Source organism: Belonocnema kinseyi, chromosome 3 (assembly GCF_010883055.1).
Source record: "Belonocnema kinseyi isolate 2016_QV_RU_SX_M_011 chromosome 3, B_treatae_v1, whole genome shotgun sequence".
NCBI classification, from domain to species: Eukaryota; Metazoa; Arthropoda; class Insecta; order Hymenoptera; family Cynipidae; genus Belonocnema; species Belonocnema kinseyi.
The window spans coordinates 70,171,036-70,190,477 of record NC_046659.1 but is presented as its reverse complement, the minus strand read 5'-3'; the positions used below and the strand labels follow the sequence as shown (position 1 = coordinate 70,190,477).

Here is a 19,442-nt window from a genome sequence, read left to right as displayed (position 1 = left end):
CGCTGGACCGGGAATTGTCTGACTGGGGAAAATCGGTAAATGACAATGAATTTATTTGTTGAGCGGGAATTTTACTAATTTATTCAGAAGAAACATCTGAACGAGTTCAACAGTTTTTTTAAATAATTAAAGTGCAGTCTTGAAGATTTAAACACTTAAAAATTAAAAGCGTTTGTAGTTGAAATTTTTGGGTAAAAAACTGTTTTATTTTATCAACTGTAAATATAAGTAAATTATTTTTTTAATAGATCTGTACTTTAAGTATAAAAAATTGAACCATAATTGGTTTGACAAAATGATTATAAATCCATTCAAAATTTGAGAATTTTCAGATTGTAACTGTTACAATTCGAAAGTCTTAGTAAGAATTGAAATTAATATAATATGATTTATTCCAATAATTTTATTTTGGAATACAAATTTCTTTTTTATATTTAATTTAAATAATAAATTTATTAATACATTATTTTGATTAATTTGTTTCGCCATTAAAAAATGTGAACGTGCGGTAGAAACTTTATAAACTATTTTCAACTTAAACATAACTCCATACAAATATTGCTTAAGTCTAATTCATTCAATTTTTAACCCATTTAATTTAGAAAAATAATAATTATTTAATATTTGGTAATATTTGCCTGTTCATTTAAGACGAGTCAATTGAAACCAAATATTTAAAAGTAAACAATTTGAAACTGAATTTTTTTGCATAGAAAGCTTTGAATCTCTAGAATTTCAGAGAGCTTTTAAACTTTTCACGTTACAGTTTTAATTATTCTACTTGAACAATGTTTAATTTGGAAGAGAAATTGTTAAATTTTGAAGTATAAATAAAAATTGAATACTTATTATTTGTAGAAAAAAGTTGAGTACTTTCAAGAGATATTTAGAAGGTTTGAAAAGATTAAAAATTAATTAAAAACTTGAAATGATTTCAAGTAATTTAAACGAAGTGTGTTAACATTTTTTTCAGAACTTCTAAATATATTTTAAAATTATTCGAATTTTTGCCTACAATTTTTGGAAAATCCTGCAAATTAAAAAAAATCCTTAAAATCTTCTAGGTTCTTTTCTGGTAATTTTTTAAATCTCTAAAAATCTTTTTTAATTTTCTGTTACAATAATATTGCAAAATAAAAAAACATTTTCAATTTTCCTAAAAATCTGAAGAAAATGTCTTTATTTTTTTGAAGCCGAATAGCGAAATTTTCTCGGTACACGCCCATCGTTTAAATGATTTGAAATCATTTCAAGTTCTGAATTTAATTTGAATTTTTTAAATTTCTAAATATCTCTTAAAATTACTCTAATTTTGACAAGAAATAAAATGTGTTCTGTTGTAATTTATAATTTAAAATTTTTATTATTTTTTTTTATTTGCAGAATTTTCTCAAAGTTGTGGGAAAATACTAGCATTTGAATAAAAAAATTTTTAATTGAAAAACTTTTAAAATTGAATTTTAAAATATTAAAATTCAAGAGTTCCACTTTGAATGCCTAAACGGACGATTTTTTAATGCTTTTTTCAAATGGGTTTTTAAATGTTAATCCGATTGTCAAAAAATTGAGACAAGTAATATTCGATTCAAAATTTTCTAAACTTTCGATTCGTGCTGTCAGAATTTTGAAAAAAAATTTATATTAACAGAGTTTCATTTGTTTATGTAACAAAAGACACATTTCGAATGACAAAAATGGTTCATTTCATATTTTTACACAGAAACTGTCATTGGATTTTTATAATTTGTGAATTTTTGCGTTCACGGAAGCGAACTTTAAAAATCCATGTATTAAATTTGGTCAAATTCAAGATGGCAGAATCCAATATGACGGCTTAAAGCCGATTTTTTTGCTTATTTAGATATTTTTCTTATTTTTTTATTTAAAAAAATGGTTGACGATGAATGCTTATGAAATTGCGTAAACAGGTTTTTTTGTGTCGCTGATTACGAATCCATGATTAGTCTTCACAAATTCAAGATGGCGGGTCCAATATGGCGGCCAAAAATTTCGAAAATTGTTTAATCACAATGAAATTCGTAATCAGCGACCTAAAAAAAAACTTTAAACCGAATTTCATAGTAATTTAACAGTTTTTTGAATTGTCGCTTGCCATATTGGATCCGTCACCATGAATTTGTGAAAACTGATAACGAATTCGTAATCACCGACCCAAAAAACCCTGTATACTGACTTTTATAGAAATTGAAAAATTTTCGACATTTTTGGCCGCCATTTTGGACCCGCCATCTTGAATTTGTAAAAATCTTTAACAGATTCGTAACCAGCTATCCAAAAAAACCTGTTTACGCAATTTCATAAAAATTCATCGTCAACCATTTTTTTAATTAAAAAAATATAGAAATAAGCAAAAAAAATTTCGACTAAAAGCGGCCATATTGGATGCTGCCATCTTGAATTTGGAAAAATCTATACATGGATTTTGAAGGTTAGCTTCCGTGAACGAAAAAAATTCACAAATTATAAAAATCCAACGACGGTTTCTGTGTTAAAGTATAAAATGAAAAAATTTTTGTCATAAGAAATGTTGTGTTTTTTGTTAAAGAAACAAATAAAAATTTGTTAACATTAAATTTTTTCAAAATTCTGACAGTAGCAATCGAAAGTTCAGAATATTTTACATGGAATATGACATGTCTCAATTTTGTTAACCATTGGATTCACATTTAAAATCGCGGTTGAAAAAAGCATAAAAAAACATCCGTTTAGGCGTTAATGGGTTAATTTGTTGTTTATTGTTTATTACTGTAAATGGAAAAATGTTTAGAATTGAGTTTGATTGTTTAAATTTCATTGACCGTGAAAAATGCTTGTGAACCGGAAAATGACCGGCAATTAAAAGGATTTTTCTGAAATAAAATAAAATTCACAAATTAGGACATTTTAATTCATGATTTATTTATTTATTTTTTTCATAAAAAGGTCCATTAAAAATTAGAATACATGTTTCTTTTCAAGTAAATATAGAACTATATGTTTTTAAAGTACCCTATCTATATTGGACATCACAATCGTACGTAGGTGTATGAAAGATAATAAAATACAATAACAAAATATGTCCATTATAACGTGCACTTTTCAGACTTATTAGCTAACTAAATGAATCGTTATCATCATCAATCATCAGAATTAGCTTTCTAGGTGAAAAAGTATTATCGAGTGATTCATTCTATAAATTTTATGTACACATTTCTTTTTCCGGTAAATGTACCGATTTATTATTGTTTTTGTTTTGTTTAACTCCCTGTGTGTGGTAGTCTATACGTTTAGTATGGATTTATGGATTTAATAACGATTGCACCTGAAAATAATGTATGCTGTGCAGTCGAAATCTTGATAAAGAACATTGCAAACAGGAACTGAGCCACGGGTTTAATCGTTGAGATTATAGAGAGTATGGGTTCGTGGATATGATTTAACTCCACCAAAAACTGATATAACATTTTGAGCTCTCGAGCGGACCGTTTCAATTTTTTGTATTATTACCGTGTTTCACACATTCTGACCACAATGGACCTCCACATGCTACAGATGTGATAACGTAGATCACCACCTGAAATGAGAGAATTATTTGTTTCTTAAATTCTAATTAATAAGAGCTGATATTAAAAAAAGAAGTTTATTTAATTATTAAAAAAGATCAATTAATTTTTTATACCTTCAGAATAAATAAAAATATTCCTATTCTTAATAATTTTCGAATTTTTATAGTGTGTATTCCTTGAAATGTTTTTTCACGAATAATATTTTGTCATCATTAAAATGAAATTAAAATAATTATATATACACTGCCGTGAAAAAGTTTTAGGTCACCTCTTCTTTTATGACTGAAGAAATTCTCTTAATTTTAATTATACCAGATACAAAAATTTATCTTTGAAATGTTCATTGTTTTCGAAATTCTGTATAAAATAAGCCCAGGTTGAAGATAATTTATCTTGTTTTCAAGTCGATATTGTCAAAATAGTGTTAATTTCAATGTTTTCTGAAATTTTCAATAACTTTCGAAGTAGTCCACATTTCTCAGTGTTCTTGGGCTAATTTTTAATTGCAAGAACGAAAATATTTTTGTAAAATATATGAAACATATAATTATGAAGTTTCTATGTAATTTCCTCAAAATATATATTTATTCAACTTTTATTCTGATTTGCTTACAGATAAGATGTTTTCAAATTTTTACAATTTTTTTATTATCACTTCAAGTTCTTGCAATTCGAAAATAAATTTTTTACAATTTATACTAGTAAGCTGTTGTGATAAAATGAAAAAATAGCTTCAAAATGAGCCCAAGAACATTGAAAAATGTTGACTATTACGGAAATTATTGAAAATTTAAGAAAACATTGAAATTTACACTATTTCTGCAATATCTACTTAAAAATAACTATAATACAAATAATAAAAATAATAATATAGTTAAAATATAAAATATAGTGTAATTAAAATTAAGAAAATTTATTCAGACATAAAAAGGAGGTGGCCTAAACTTTTTGCAAGGCAGTGTATATAACCCTAATATTATTAATATATATTTTATATCATTAAATATTGTAATTTTAATTAAGTATATTCTATATTATGTTATTGTGTTACTCTGTTCATATAATGTTAGAATAATTCTAATTATTTTAAGAAATTTATTATGTATTGAAAGGTTTAATTTAATATATATAATCAATTATCAATATTATCTTATTTTTATTATTATATATGGGTCATTCCACGGGAGATTCACCCCCTACATTTTTTACGTAAAATATTTCTTTTTTCGTTCTTTGTTGAAAAATATCTAATACGTATATCTTTTAATTTCAATATGATATGCAAAATTTGCGAGAAATACATTTTTGAAAATTACCCTTTTTATAAAAAGTGATCGTCATAACTTTTTTATCACTGAAAAAGTATTTATAAAAAAAACTTCGAAATGAAGTATACTGAAAAATGTCTCCATTGGATTTTCATAAATAAATTAGGCATTTTTATAAAAAGTAGAGATTGCTGAAAAAGCACCTAATTTTTTCACTTTTTTGGGGATTAATATTCCTAACACATTTTTAGCTGAAGCCGTTACAGGCTTTAAGCGTGCTTCAATTCGAAGTTCGAGATCAAGCGCATATTAGATCAAATGTTTGAAATTTGTTTCTAAATACTTTTTCAGTCATAAAAAAGTTAAAGCAAAAACTTTTTTTAAAACTATAATTTTCAAAAAATTATTTCGCGGAAAATTTGCATATTATATTGAAATAAAATAAATACGTATTAGATATTTTTCAACAAAGAACGGAAAAAAAATATTTAACGCAAATAGAATTTAGGGGCTAAATCTCCCATGGAATTACAGTATTTAACTAGAAAATAAACGTAAAAAAACAACAAAAAACAAAAAAACAACAAGAAACAAAAAAAGACGCTTGAATCATCAACCTCTACGTCGCAAGTGTCGGGCAACCTTGTTTTTCAATAGAAACAACGGCTAAAAGATGAAATTCATAAGATTCTGGTGTGAAAATGACGTAAAATAGCAATAAAATGATTTTTTATAATCTTAATATCATGATTTTACATATTTAAAATATTTATATTATTTGAGCGACAAAATCACCAAAAATATCGATAAAACAAAATAAAAAATTTTTGGTTTTCGTTTTTTGACCGCCATTTTGTTTTAAAAAATCGTAGATAAAAAAACTAAACGGATTTGAAAAGTTCAAAGATTTTGCGCACTTTTGTGCATATCTTGGACCGTAAAAAATTCCTTCCCCCTCTATTTTATAATTGAAAAAAAGCTTAAAAAATTTTTTTTTTAATTTGTTAATTATTAATTGAAAATCAATATTTTCAGTTTTTTAAACCATTGAATCGTTTAGGGCATACCCGAAAATAGTAGAAAAGAGTATTTTTCAATTAATTCTTTGCCTTTTTTTATGAAATTATTCAAGCTCAAACGTAAGAGAGAAATGTCCTCGTTTTGGGACTTAATGGGTTCATATTTTTTAGTAGAATTATTGCTGAATTAAATCAAACATTATTTTTTGAGGGGTTTTGAAAAATTTTTTTAAATAAGAAAAATTTGTTCCTAAAGCCAACATTTTTTAAGGAAAAGGACCACTTTCTAGTTAAATGACACAGGTCAAGTTGAAATTCAATTCATATTTTAATAATTTCTTATTATATAAATAAAAGTTATTTAATTTTAAAATTTATAGTCAACTAACTCAAGTTTTTTTAACTAAAAAATAAAATTTAAAAAAATTCATTTTATTTTCTGAATTTTAAATAAATTTCATTTAATAATAAAAATATCTAATTAAATATCTGAATTAGAAGAACACATCCTAATTATTATATAAACTCCTAATCTTAAAAAGCATAAGAAATTAATATACTAATTAAAAATTATATTTAAATATAAACAGTATTTCAATCGAAGACTATTAATTTTTATTTATTAAATGAATATAATCGTGAGGTGTATCTTTAAGTTTCAGGAATTGCTTAAATTCTCAGACAAACGGAATTATTATAGAAATTTGATTTTAAAATTTAATAATAAATATATGATAAAAAATAGAATTATGAAAATATGAATTGAAGTTCAACTTGATCTTCGCCATTGACCGTTAGCTTTAGGAATACATTTTTCTTATTAAAATAAATTTAAAAAAAAACACAAATGATTGGATTGCCAAGCTTCGTATATATAAAATTGATCTGCATGAAAATATTTTTAAATTGAATTCATTAAATTTAAAAATCCTTAGATATATTAATTTAAACTGACGACCTTTTAAATTATTTATGGTAATAAATATAAATAATATATACTTTTAATGAATGAAAAGAATTAGTTCATTTTATAACATGCATATATCATCTTAAAATTATTGATTTATTTTTTTATTTTTTTATGACAAAGAGGAGATGACCACTTTACTATAGAGTTTACATCTGATTTCGCAGATATCACAAAGATTTCGGAATATTTAACAAGGATTTCAGAAAGAATTCAAATATTTCACAAACACTGCAGAAGATTTAAAAAAGATTTCACAAAAATTTCAACAGATTTTGAAGAATTCAAATATTTCGACACATTTCAGAAGATTTAACAAAAATTTCACAAAGATTTAAAAAAAAAGAATATTTAACAAGGATTTCACAAAATCTTCAAAGATTTCACAAGATATAAAAACATTTCGGAATATTGCACAAAAATTACAAAGATTTACATGATTTCCAAATATTCTGAAGGACTTCAGAACATTCTCAACATTCCAAAAGATGTCGAAGAATTAAAGAAGTTATTAATTTTTCAAAAGACTACAGGCGATTTAAAAAAAATTGCAGAAAGATTTCCAAATATTTCCAAGATTCCAAATGATTTAAAAATATTTCAGTAGATTTAATAAAGATTTCAAAATATTTCCCAAAAATGTCAGAAAAATTAAAAAGATTTTACCAAAATATCAAAGATTTCAAAACATTTAGGACGATACAAAGTTTTCAGAAAGATTTCAAATATTGCAAACGATTTTAAAGATTACAAGGATTTCAAAAAATTAAAAAGGATTTTAGATTTCACAAAGATTTCCAAGAACCAAAACTAATATTTTAAAAATCAGATATTTCAGCCTATTTTTAAAGATTTAACAAAGATTTCAAAAAAATTCAGAATATTTAACCAGGATTGCAAAAAGATTTCAAAAAATTACAAACGATTTTAAGGATTAACAAAGTTTCAAAATATTACGAAGGATTTCAGATTTTACCAAGATTTCCAAAAGCCAAATGATTTTTTTAAATTCTGATATTTCATACTATTTCAAAAGACTCAACAAAGATTTCACAAAGATAAAGAATATTTAACCAGGATTTCACAAAATCTTTAAAGATTTAAAAACATTTCAGTATATTTCACAAGAATTACAAAGATTTACAAGATTTCAAAATATTTCGAACGATTTTAGAAGATTCCTACCGATTTCGAAAGATAAAAGAATTCCAAGATTTCAAATTATCATATTTCAGGAGACTTGACAAAGATTTAAAAAGATTAAAATTTTTTTAAACGATTTCAAAAGATTTTGCCAAAATTTTTAAGATTTCAAAACATTTAGGACGATTCTAAGTTTTTAGAAAGAGTTCAAAGATTGCAAACGACTTTAGAGATTATAAAAATTTCAAAATATTACGAAGGATTTCAGATTTCACGAAGATTTCCAAGAATCAAAAATATTTTTAAAAAACTTGAATATTTCAAACGATTTAACAAAGATTTCTCTAAGATACAACGAAATTCAGAAGACTTAACAAGGATTACACAATTTTTTTTAAAGACTTCACAAGATTTAAACATATTTCGAAGGATTTCGGAATATTTCACAAAAATTACAAAGATTTACAAGATTTTAAATTTTTCCGAAGGATTTCAGAAGATTTCTGACATTCCAAAAGATATAGAAGAATTCAATGATTTCGAAAAAGTTCAAAATAGTACAGAAGATTTAACAAAAAATGCAGAAAGGTTTCCAAAATTCCAAAAGATTTACAAAAATTTCAGTAGATTTAACAATAACGTCAAAAGATTTCAAAAATATTTCCCAAAAATTAAAAAGATTTCCAAGATTTAAAAACATTAAAGAAGATTCAAAAGATTTCAAAAATATTCCAAAGGATTTCAGATTTCACGAAGATTTCCAAGATACCGAAAGACTTAAAAGATTCGAAAATCTGTCAAAAGATTTAACCAAGACTTCATATATTTCAGAAAGATTTCAGTTTCCGAAAGATTTTAAAGATTCCGAAATATTTTGAAGGATTTCAGATGATTTTTAAGATTCCAAAAGATTTCACAGAATTAAAATATTTCAAAAGATTTAACAAAGATTTCAACAATTCGAAAAGATTTAAAAATATTTCTAAGGAGTTCAGAAAAATCTCCAAGATTCCAAAAGATTTCAAAGATGTCAAAAACTTCAAAAGGTTTTAAATATTGTAAATGTTTCGAAATATTTCGAAAGATATCAAAAGATTTCAAAATACTTCAGCAGTTTTAATAGATTTTAAAATGCAAAAGATTTTGAATTTTTTAAAATATTGCGAAGGATATCAGATTTCACGAAAATTTCCAAAATAACAAAAAACTTCAAAGATTTCAATAGCTTTCAGAAGATTTAACAAAAATTTCAAAATGTTTGTAAATAAAGCAGAAGATTTAGCAAAGATTTTTAAGATTTCTAAGGGTATTAGAAAATTTGACAAAAACTTCACCTACTATTTAAAAAGGATTGATCAAATTGATAAAATATTTCAAAGGTCCGCAAAGATCTAAAAATATTTCAAAGATGACAAAGATTCCAAAATATTTCGAAGGGTTTCAAAATACTTCAGCAGATTTAACAAAGATTTCCAAAATATTTCAAAGATTTTACAAAAACTTCCAAGATTATAAAAAGTTTAGCAAACATTTGGAGAATTTCAGAAGAATTCAAAGATCACAAATCTTCCGAAGGTTTTAATTTTTCCGAAAACTTCCAAGATTCCAAAATATTTCGAAGAATTCAAAGATTTCAAAATATTTTAGAAGATTTATTAATATTATTAATATTATTATTATTGATAGAAAACATATATCAGCTTATATCGTTTTTTCACGAATAAATAATAACAATAATGATAATTTAAAAAGATTTCTTTTATTAATTTCACAAATATTTCTCAAAGATTCAAAACATTTCAAAATATTTCACAACTTTTGCAACGAGTACACAAAGATTGCACAAAGGCTTGCAGACCAGATTTCAAGTGTAATCAGCCCCTTGTGTAAAAATAATCGAATTAAAGATAAAAATATAATTAGATCAGTATACTTACAATTATAATAGAAGCTATAATGACATAAACTTTGACATTCTTCCAAAAGAGAGAGCGCGCTAGATTTCTGCTAGTCTTTCTGAAGGTAACAGACTGAAAATTTAAAAATGCGATTAGTGATTTTTCAAACAGAGGACTCTAAAACGCATCATATCAGAAAAAAAACTTACACTTGCTGACAAATTTTCCGTCTTATTGACGAGTAATTCCAATCGTTCTCCACGCATCGCTAAATTATCGATATTTTTAACCATTATGTCTTTAAGTTCATCCAATTCTCCATGAACTCTCGAAATTGTATCAATATCCTTAGATTCACTATAGTGTTTCTGAAAATATATCAAGTCTTTGTAAAATATTAAATATTAAACAATTTAACAAGAAAGTACAACACTACTACAACTGCAATTTTTCGTTAAAATTTGTATGAAAATTTACAAAGTTTAACAAAAGAAATAATAAGAAATACAATTAAATGTAATAAAATAATTTCACTTGTTTTTCTTCTTGAAAAGTAACACAAAAATAGCAATAAAGTACGAATTTCTAAAATTTAAACATTTTGATAACTTGTTATCATTAATTTTTTGTTTACTTTGTTGTGAAAAACCTACAAGGCTTTACAGGAAACTGCAGTATTTTAGACATTTTAAAATTGGAAGTTTGACGTCAGAAAAATACTAATAATTTTATACAAATTATTATTGTGAAATACTAATGTTTACAAAACAATACAAGCTTTCACAAAATTTGATATATCCAAAGACTACTAAGAATGACGTTGTAAATTCTTGTAGTTTATTGAAGAAATGTGCAAATTAAAAAATATATATAACACGTCTGCCAGTAACTATAGCTATTATAATAAATTCATAAATATAGCAGAAATTTCAATTACGCAGTATTTTCTTGCATGAAAATGTTAGCTAGATATCCATTATCTACCAAACGTAATTTTAAAACAGAGGAATAAATGTATAGAAAACCGCGTAAAAAACTAAAAACGTTAACAGTAAATTATAACGAAAATTACAACTTTTTTATGTAATTCCGACGAATTTTCTACTTTTTTATACTGTCATATTTTATCGTAGTTTTAATTTCCGACGAAAATGTAGAAATAGTAGGATATTATTAAAAATATAAGAGTTATTGAATAACTAAAAACTTAAGTCTGGAGTTTAAAAAAAAATATATGTTTAAAAAAATTTCCAATCGTAATGTTTAAATATAGATTTGAAAAAATCTAAAAACTGAAGTTTGTTGTTTAATAACGATTATAATTTTTTAATATTCCACGATTTCTTTAAAGTTTAAACATAGGAACAAATATTAATAAACATTAATAAATAACAGGCTGGCCGTTTTAATCCAAGAAAAAAATTTTCGGTTATTTCTCCGTTCACGAACATTTTTCATTGTCATGAATTAAAAATTATTAAAAATTGAGCGATGACATTGTTGGTAAAATGAACACTTCTTAAATTAGAAGTTAAATTACTTTTATTTCGAATAATTTGAAACTCATAAAAGCTTCAAAATTTTTATTTCAAATCTTGAAAAATCTACATTATTTTTTTAATTTGTTCAGAACTTCTAACAAATTTCTAGCAGTTTGCACGGAAATTTCGGGGTAAATAGTGGGGTTTTGTCGAAATATGTCCACACTTCGTTTAAATTAGTTGAAATAATTTCAAATTTTACGTTAATTTTGGATCTTTTCAGAACCGCGAAATATTTCTTCAACTCACTCGAATTATTTCTAGGAATAATAGGCGTTCAATATTAATTTTTACACCAAAATTCAAGAATTTTACTTAAAAATTAAAAGTTTCTCAATAGAACAATTAAAATTGTAACATTCAAAGTTTTTTTCTTTAGTTTTGAATATTTCTTTTCTAGTTACTGATTTCTAATGAACAGTAAAATATTTCTAAATATTACGCAACCGACCCTTTTTTTAATTAAAAAATTTCAAATTTTAGACTGAAACAATATCTAAAATTTAATAAATTTAATTATAATAATTAACAGTAATTCATTAATAAAAATGAATTAATTGATAATTAATACACAATAATTATAAATGTATTATTTTGAAGTTATTTTAAAATTCAAAATAGTTTATAAGATTCCGATTGGGCGTTCACATTTGTTTAAATATTAAGAGTTTCCAATAGAATCCGTTTAATTTTTAAGGCTAAAAACCCTAAATTCTGAGCTGATTTCGAATCGTTTTGTAAAATCAATGTTATTATTACTCACTTGTTAATCCTCAAATGTATTTTGTAATTTGAGGTCATTATAATTTTTATTCACAGTTTATCAACCAAAATTGTCGATTTCAAACACTTCTAATTACAAATTTTTTAAAGTTTAAAAATTTTTTTAAACGGCATTGTTTTAATCAAAGATTTTTAAATTAAGAATTGTGAACTGAATGATGTCATAATTGAAACAAATAACAATTCAACTAATTACTTTTAAAAACTGTTAAAGTCAAATTTGAACAGATTTTTTTTCATATAATAATATAATATCCTAAATATGTGTCATCCTAGGCCTATAAAAAAAAGTTGTTGGTTGCAAAACCTGAAAATTCTTGTAGGAAATAAGAACTAAAATAAAATAAAACAAAATACCAAAAAGTACAAAAATTCTTCCCAATAATATAAAATGTATTTTCTTGTAGTTATTGTTGTAATGTAATAAATTTGTAGGTTCCTGTAAAAATGGTTTAATTTGTTGTGTATTTTCGTACAAATGTTTACACCATGTACTAGAATTGCTTGAAATTATTTATTTCTATTATTATTATTATTATTTAAATCATTTAATTATTTTTTAAACTTACCATCTCGTTAGCCAAAACTCTGCCGAATTCAGTGTTCATAGCGTAAGCCAATGCAGTTAGGGCACCTTCGCCATAAACAGCTTGAAACCTTCTTTTGACTTCATTGAGGAAAAGGAAAGCTCTCGATCTTTGAAAATCCTAAAAAAATGATTGATTTTGTAATTTCCTTGACTGAGAATTAAATATTTTTCTCCGATTATAGATTTTTTTCCGCTTACGTCATCGGTGATACACATGTAAATAATTCGCTCTTCACAAATGTAATGGAATAAATAAGGGCCCTGGGAGTAAGTTAATTTATCATTGGTTGGAGGTATTTTTGCCAAAATTTGTTCTGTGACCTCTTCGAAATTTCCGGTACAGGAAGCATGTTTTGCCAGAACAGTTGGCCCTCGAGCTACTACGCTGTATAAAATCGGCATCTTGTTTTCTAGAATTAAAAATAATTCAACTGTTCAATTCTGAAAATGTCGATTTTGATTTATTTTATAATCATTTTAAGTTTCTGGTATTAAAATTCAGAAATAAAGTGTTTCAAATACACATGAAATAAATTCATTTTCCAATATGAAGATTTGATGAATCTAGTATTCTTTTTGACGAACATACAAAAAATCATACATGATTTTTTCTTAAGCCACAATTTGATCATTTTAATCTATCTCAGTTTAAAAAATTTAAATAAATATAAAAAAAGTTTATACGTAAAAACAATGGGACTGTAAAATCTCGAAAAATAAAGTTTCAGGCAGAGTAAAATTCCTGTATGATAAAATTCCCAAATTTGAAAATTACCGTATAAATAAAATTCCCTAACAGTTTATAATAATGCCAAATTGGAAAATTCCTTCATAATAAAATTCCCGACAGTTTATAAATTCGTCGACTTTGAAAGATCCAGGCAAAAAATCGCCGAAATATAAAATATTCTAACTAGAAAATTCCCGAATTTAAGCAATTAAATTTTTGTTTTAATTAGAAAAATTGTAATTGTAATATAATTTTAATTTTAATAATTTAATTAATTTTATACACAAAAAATGTTTAGTTGTTTAAATTCCGGAATTTCCTAGTTTGGATATTTTATAATTCGGAAATTTTCTGCCGGAAATTTTAAAATCCGGTAATATTATAAACTGTCCGGTAATTTTATTATTCGGGAATTTTACAGTGTCGGAAATTTTGTTTCTTGGTATTTTTCAGTTGTCCCAAAACAATAATGTGTCCACTTGTGGAAAAAGTTTACAACTTTCTTCTGTTTAAAAACCTAACGTCTGGTTGTACAACTAACTGCATTTTGTTTAAAATATAATAAACGGGAAAATAAAAAAAGGACTTTTGTGTTTAGGATGATTCATGTACAAAAATGGGTTAAGTTTCTCAAAAGTTTTAATTACTATTTTAATTTCGACTTTAAATAATTTATTTTATTTCAGGGAGGAAAATCTAATCTCGAACGATGCGCTACATATAATTACGAACGAACATTAAAACAATATATTATTTTAAAAAAATGTTGTTACATATAATATTACCAATTCCCATGAAATTTTCTATACGAAACTTATTTCATGGTTACAACAAGCATGAAAATAAAAAACAAATGAAAATCAGGAAAATAAAGTAAACAAAAATATGAAATGTAAATTATACTGCATTCATAACGCATATCACATTACTAATTTCGATCAAATTTGCAATAAGAAAATTAGTTTATAAAAAATAAAGGAACTCGATAAGAACTTGTAAGAAAAATAAATATCACAATGATGTTTTCCCCAGTTATATTATGTTATATTATGGTTATACAACGAGCATAAAAATACATAAAATAAAATAAATAGGAAGAAAATTTAGAAAAGATGTAATGTTATCATAAAATTTTCTGCACAAATTTGTTTCAATGTTAATGTAAGACATGCATTGCAGTTTATAACAATCATTATTATAAAATAATACGTGATTGTATGTTCTGTTCCAAACATATGTCATACTTCTACAATCAGCATAATATATTTACATTCTTTTAAACTTATCGACAAATCTTAGGCGATATTTAGTCAAATACAAAGATATATACAAGGGTGGGCCAAAAAATACTTTTTTTTTTTAAAGTAGAAACGCTCGATTTTTTAAAAATATAACTCAAACACTAAGTTTGATTTGCAGAAGAACTCCATTTTGTGAAAGAGAGCAAAAAAGTCGAAAAATGATCAGGGTGGCTGTTTTAATCGACAAAATAAATTCCTGGTTCGCAAACCACGGTCAACGAAATTTAAAAAATGGAACACTAAAGCTAAACAATTTTTCACTTAAGGTAATAAAAACTGAGCTGCAAATGAAAGCACTCAAATTAGAACTATTAAATTTTGAACTTTTAAAACTGAAATTTAAAATTTTTTAATTAAAAAATGTTGTATTCAAATACTCAATAATTTACGCGTATAAAAAGTATAAATCCACGTTATCATTTTCAATGCTCTAAATTAAAAACTCAATCAATGAAATTTGAAATTTTCAAAATTATATAATTTTAAAGAATTTTAAGCTAGAAATATCAAATACTGAAAAATTGAAAAAATTTTAATTAACACTTCTTAAATTAGAAATTCAATTATTTTCTTTTTAAAAAGTTTAAACATCCTTGGAAAGCTTCAAAATCTTGAGAAATCTAGAAGTCGTTTTAAATTTTTAATTATTTTGGAAATTTTTTCAGAACTTCTAAATATCTGTCAAAATGAATTGAATTTGTTCTACAATTTTCAGAAAATCTTGCAAATTTTAGATTTTTTTTTACAATTTGGATGTATAAATAACAATTGAACATTTATTATTTGTAGGCGAAATTTGAGTAATTTTAAGAGATATGTAGAAGTTTTGAAAAGATTCAAACTTAATGTAAAACTTGAAATGATAGCTTAATATAAAACAAAATGTAGATTTTCGCAGATTTTAAACCAAAAAATTATATTCTTTTCAAGAATTGTGAAAGGCCTCAAAAGAATAAAAACATTTTCTTAAAATTCCTAGGGAAATTAAAACTAACTTTTCATTTTAAAAAATTATTTTCAGAGAATATTTTAAAAGTTTTTCAAAGATTTAAACAAAATTTTCAAAAAAAATTCTAGAAGATTTTAAGAAAACTTTATAAAATTTGCATTATAATTTTTAATCTTTTAAAAATTCCTAAATATCTTTTAAAGTTACTCAAAATTTTTCTACAAATGTTTGTTTCTAAATTATACATCAAAATTTAAAAAATTTTACTCACAAATTAAGCATTTTCAAATACAACAATTAAAATTGTAGCGTTCAAAATTTAAAGGCTCTTCGAAATTTTAACGATTCCAGATTTTCTATGTCAAACAATTCAGTTGAAGATTCTGCACTTTTAAATATTTGGTTTCAATTTACTTGTCTTAAATTAAAATTCAAATATTGCTAACTATTCAATAATTAATTTTTTTAAAATTAAAAATCTCAAATTGACTGGGTTAAAAATTGAATATTTTAGACTGAAACAATATTTTATATTCAATAAAATCCATTAATTAAGAATATATTATTATGAAGTTATTTTTAAGTTGAAAATAGTTTATAAACTTTCAGTCACACTTTCACATTTGTTTAATGACTAAGATTTCAAATTGTAACCATGTAAGTGTAAGTGTAAAAAAATGTTAAAATACGCATTGTAAGCTAAATAATAGCATAATTGAAAAACATAAAAATTCAAATAATTATTTAAAAACGGTTGAAATCGAACATAAACAGATTTTTCTTCTACAAATTTGTAAAATTCCCAGTCGAAAAAAAATCACTGTCATTTCCCGGTTCTTTCTGGTCTCAAAAAATGTTCGGTCATTTCCCGGTCCAGCGGCCACCCTGAATGATCTTATCTTTGAATGATTTTTTTATTCGTAAAAAAAATGAATACATTTTTATTACGATCATCATTTAAGACATCTATTAGAATTAATAAATTAAACCGTTCTATAATCATCACCTTTATGATTAAAATAATGATTTTTCTGGCATTAAATGCTGTTTTTCTTCGAACAAATTTATAGTCTTTAAAAATGATTAAAGTAAAAAATATTTTTCAGGTTTATATGTACAAACTTATGTTTTTATCTCATTATCGCTCAGAAAATAACTATAAGAATAAACAAGGAAAATGATTGAAAACTAGAGGAACTGAAATCATGCAATATGATTTCGAAACTGTAATATTAATTTCACAGTTTTCTCTGTCACAATTATAAAAGTAATAAGTGATAACATTTTTTCCAAGTATTTAACATATCTGATATAAATAAAAAAAATTAAGTAAATTATATGATACAAAAAAATCATATGACTCTAGTTTTCAATAATTTTTCTTGTGTTCAGAGAGAATAAGCTTTTTTGAAGAAAAACAGCTTTTGACGCTAATCGTACAAATTTTGTACGTATCAATTTTTCACCAAAAATATAAAAAATTGTGCTTTCCAGGCTATTTCCATTTTAATTTAAATCATTCAAAGTATTTAAAAATGTTGTAAAATCTTTAAAAATTTTCAAAAATCTTTATGAAATTTTCTGCAATATTTGCAACGCTTTATGAAATCTTTAAAATATTTGGAATTTAAAAAAAGAATTTTGTACAATTTTTGAAATCCTTGAAATCTTGAAAAATCGTATGTGCTTGTACAATTATTGCTTTTGAATTCCTTATTAATTCTTTTAAATCTTTTGTATTCGTTTGAAATCACTGAATTATTTGATATCATTTGAAATCTTAAAAAAAAATTGGAAAGTTTAAAGTCTTTGAAATATTTATGAAATCTTTCTGAAATCCTTTGCATGCATTTAAAATATTTGAAATCTTAGAAATCCCTTTTTTAAATCTTGAAAATCCTGGAAGTCTTTTAAAAGTTTTAAAATATTTGTGTCATGTTCGAAATCTTTGACATCTAGTGCACACGCCTTTTTTAATCTTTGAAATCTTTCTTAACTGTTTAATTGTGAACTCTTTTTTTATTTTCTGAAATCATTGAAATATTTTTAAAAATTTTGTGAAACGTTTCGAAATCTTTTAAAATATTTTGAAACGTTCTGAAATCGTTTGAAGTCTGAAATTTTTTAAGATCTTTGAAACCTAGTGGGCACGCCTTTTTTAAGTCTTTGAAAATCGTGAAATGTTCAAATATAATTTTTATAATTTGTAAGTTAAATGTCACAAAAAATGTATAATTTAACATTCTATATTAGCGGAGAAGAAATAAAGAAATTATTCACAATATTACAGTCGTTTCGTTGCAATTTATAAAATAATTAGTACAGCCTACAAAATTTTCCTTGAAATCTCTTTATTTATTCTATAATAAACAAGAGATAAATTATATCTTGATAAATAAAAAGCTTTTCAGCAGCAAGATTTCTTTTAAACGTGATGCTTCTTTCATTACAGACTAAAAGATTTAAACTAATTTTTGCATTTCAATAAAGTAACTGTTTTAAAAGAAAAAAAATTAATTCAAGTTTTTTCGTGAAAAATTCAAGATTTCTAGGTTTTCAATAAGGTTTTGAAAAAAGTTCAAGCAGAATTCGAGGTTTTAAAACTTGCTGGATACCTCGATGATACAAAATTTTTAATGTTCATTCTGAGATAACAGTTACACATTCAAATTTCTAAGATAGTCCAGACATAAAAAGTATTTAAATAAAATGACCCTGAATTTTAAGTGATTTAGAATTAAATCACTTTTCTTAAAAATTAAACGTTCATCAGTTTGAAATTTATAAGGATCAAATGTCGACATCAAATTTTTTTACTATGTCTAATAGAATATCACTATAATAGGTAGTATATCTTGGTATTTCCAGATGTCCATTGTCAGTACGATAATCGACATCCGGGATAAGTCACAAACATAATAAAGAATTTAATGAAATTGAATTATGCATAATCTAATATATAGAATGCAAACTAAATTAAATGGAAGAGTAACAAAAGTTATTAAAAAATTAATCAAAGATCCGCAAAGCGTTAAGGAATTTCAATTATAATATAGTAGAATGACGTTTCTAACCTCCACTGACAGTTACACTTGCTCAGATGAAATTCAAAATAGGATTAGGAACCATAATCTTTTCCCTACATGATAGATAATTTAGTTATAATAATAATCTAAAAGTGACTAACCTTATTTAATTAGGAAGAATTAAACAATAGGAGAACGACGCAGTTCAGGATCGTCACAAATATTGGACAACAATCTCCGCCCTCTTTTTCACTTTGTCAAATTTTACATTGGGATAGTGATTAAATTACATCTGATTTATTAATTATAATTCCTGACAGCTGCAGTGATGTCGAAATAAACGAAACACCCACTAAGCACTTTATTCCAAAACAAAGGCTGCACTGGCGCACGAATCACTTCTTCTTTCTTTCTACCCACTCTCCAAGTCTCCACTACGCCAGGGAGGGGCAACAAATAGCCTAGGTGCTAGGTCCGAAGAGAATTTACTCCAAGCTAATAAAGCGTGACCTATTTGGCCATGGCTATGTAGAGTAATAGTTTTAGGACTTGTAGTGTACCGTCGAGATATAATATTGTGTCATGGTCTAACGTTTTTGGTTAGGAAAACGAAATGGATTGGAAAAAAGAGAGGTTATCGTACGCGAGGTAGGTGGAAGCAC

At 24.7% G+C, this 19,442-nt stretch overlaps 1 protein-coding gene across 1 annotated transcript; it reads right to left on the bottom strand.

Annotated features, from left to right (window-relative positions):
• Nucleotides 1-2,908: 2,908 nt before the first annotated feature.
• On the bottom strand, nt 2,909-19,388 carry LOC117168866 (vesicle-associated membrane protein 7). The gene is made up of 6 exons (XM_033354747.1): nt 18,942-19,388; nt 12,973-13,184; nt 12,755-12,892; nt 10,071-10,229; nt 9,901-9,993; nt 2,909-3,574 (listed from the first exon to the last, which is right to left on the bottom strand). The coding sequence occupies exons 2-6, from the start codon at nt 13,174-13,176 to the stop codon at nt 3,488-3,490; spliced, it is 681 nt and encodes a 226-aa protein (XP_033210638.1). The 5' UTR covers nt 13,177-13,184; nt 18,942-19,388; the 3' UTR covers nt 2,909-3,487.
• Nucleotides 19,389-19,442: the final 54 nt, after the last annotated feature.

Excerpts from the sequence above, each read along its gene's own strand:
- LOC117168866 (XM_033354747.1), bottom strand. The coding sequence starts at position 13,176 with ATGCCGATTTTATACAGCGTAGTAGCTCGAGGGCCAACTGTTCTGGCA. Across the intron at positions 12,893-12,972 it reads ACATGTGTATCACCGATGAC|GATTTTCAAAGATCGAGAGC; the intron begins GTAAGCGGAAAA and ends TCATTTTTTTAG. Across the intron at positions 9,994-10,070 it reads CGGAAAATTTGTCAGCAAGT|TCTGTTACCTTCAGAAAGAC; the intron begins GTAAGTTTTTTT and ends TTAAATTTTCAG.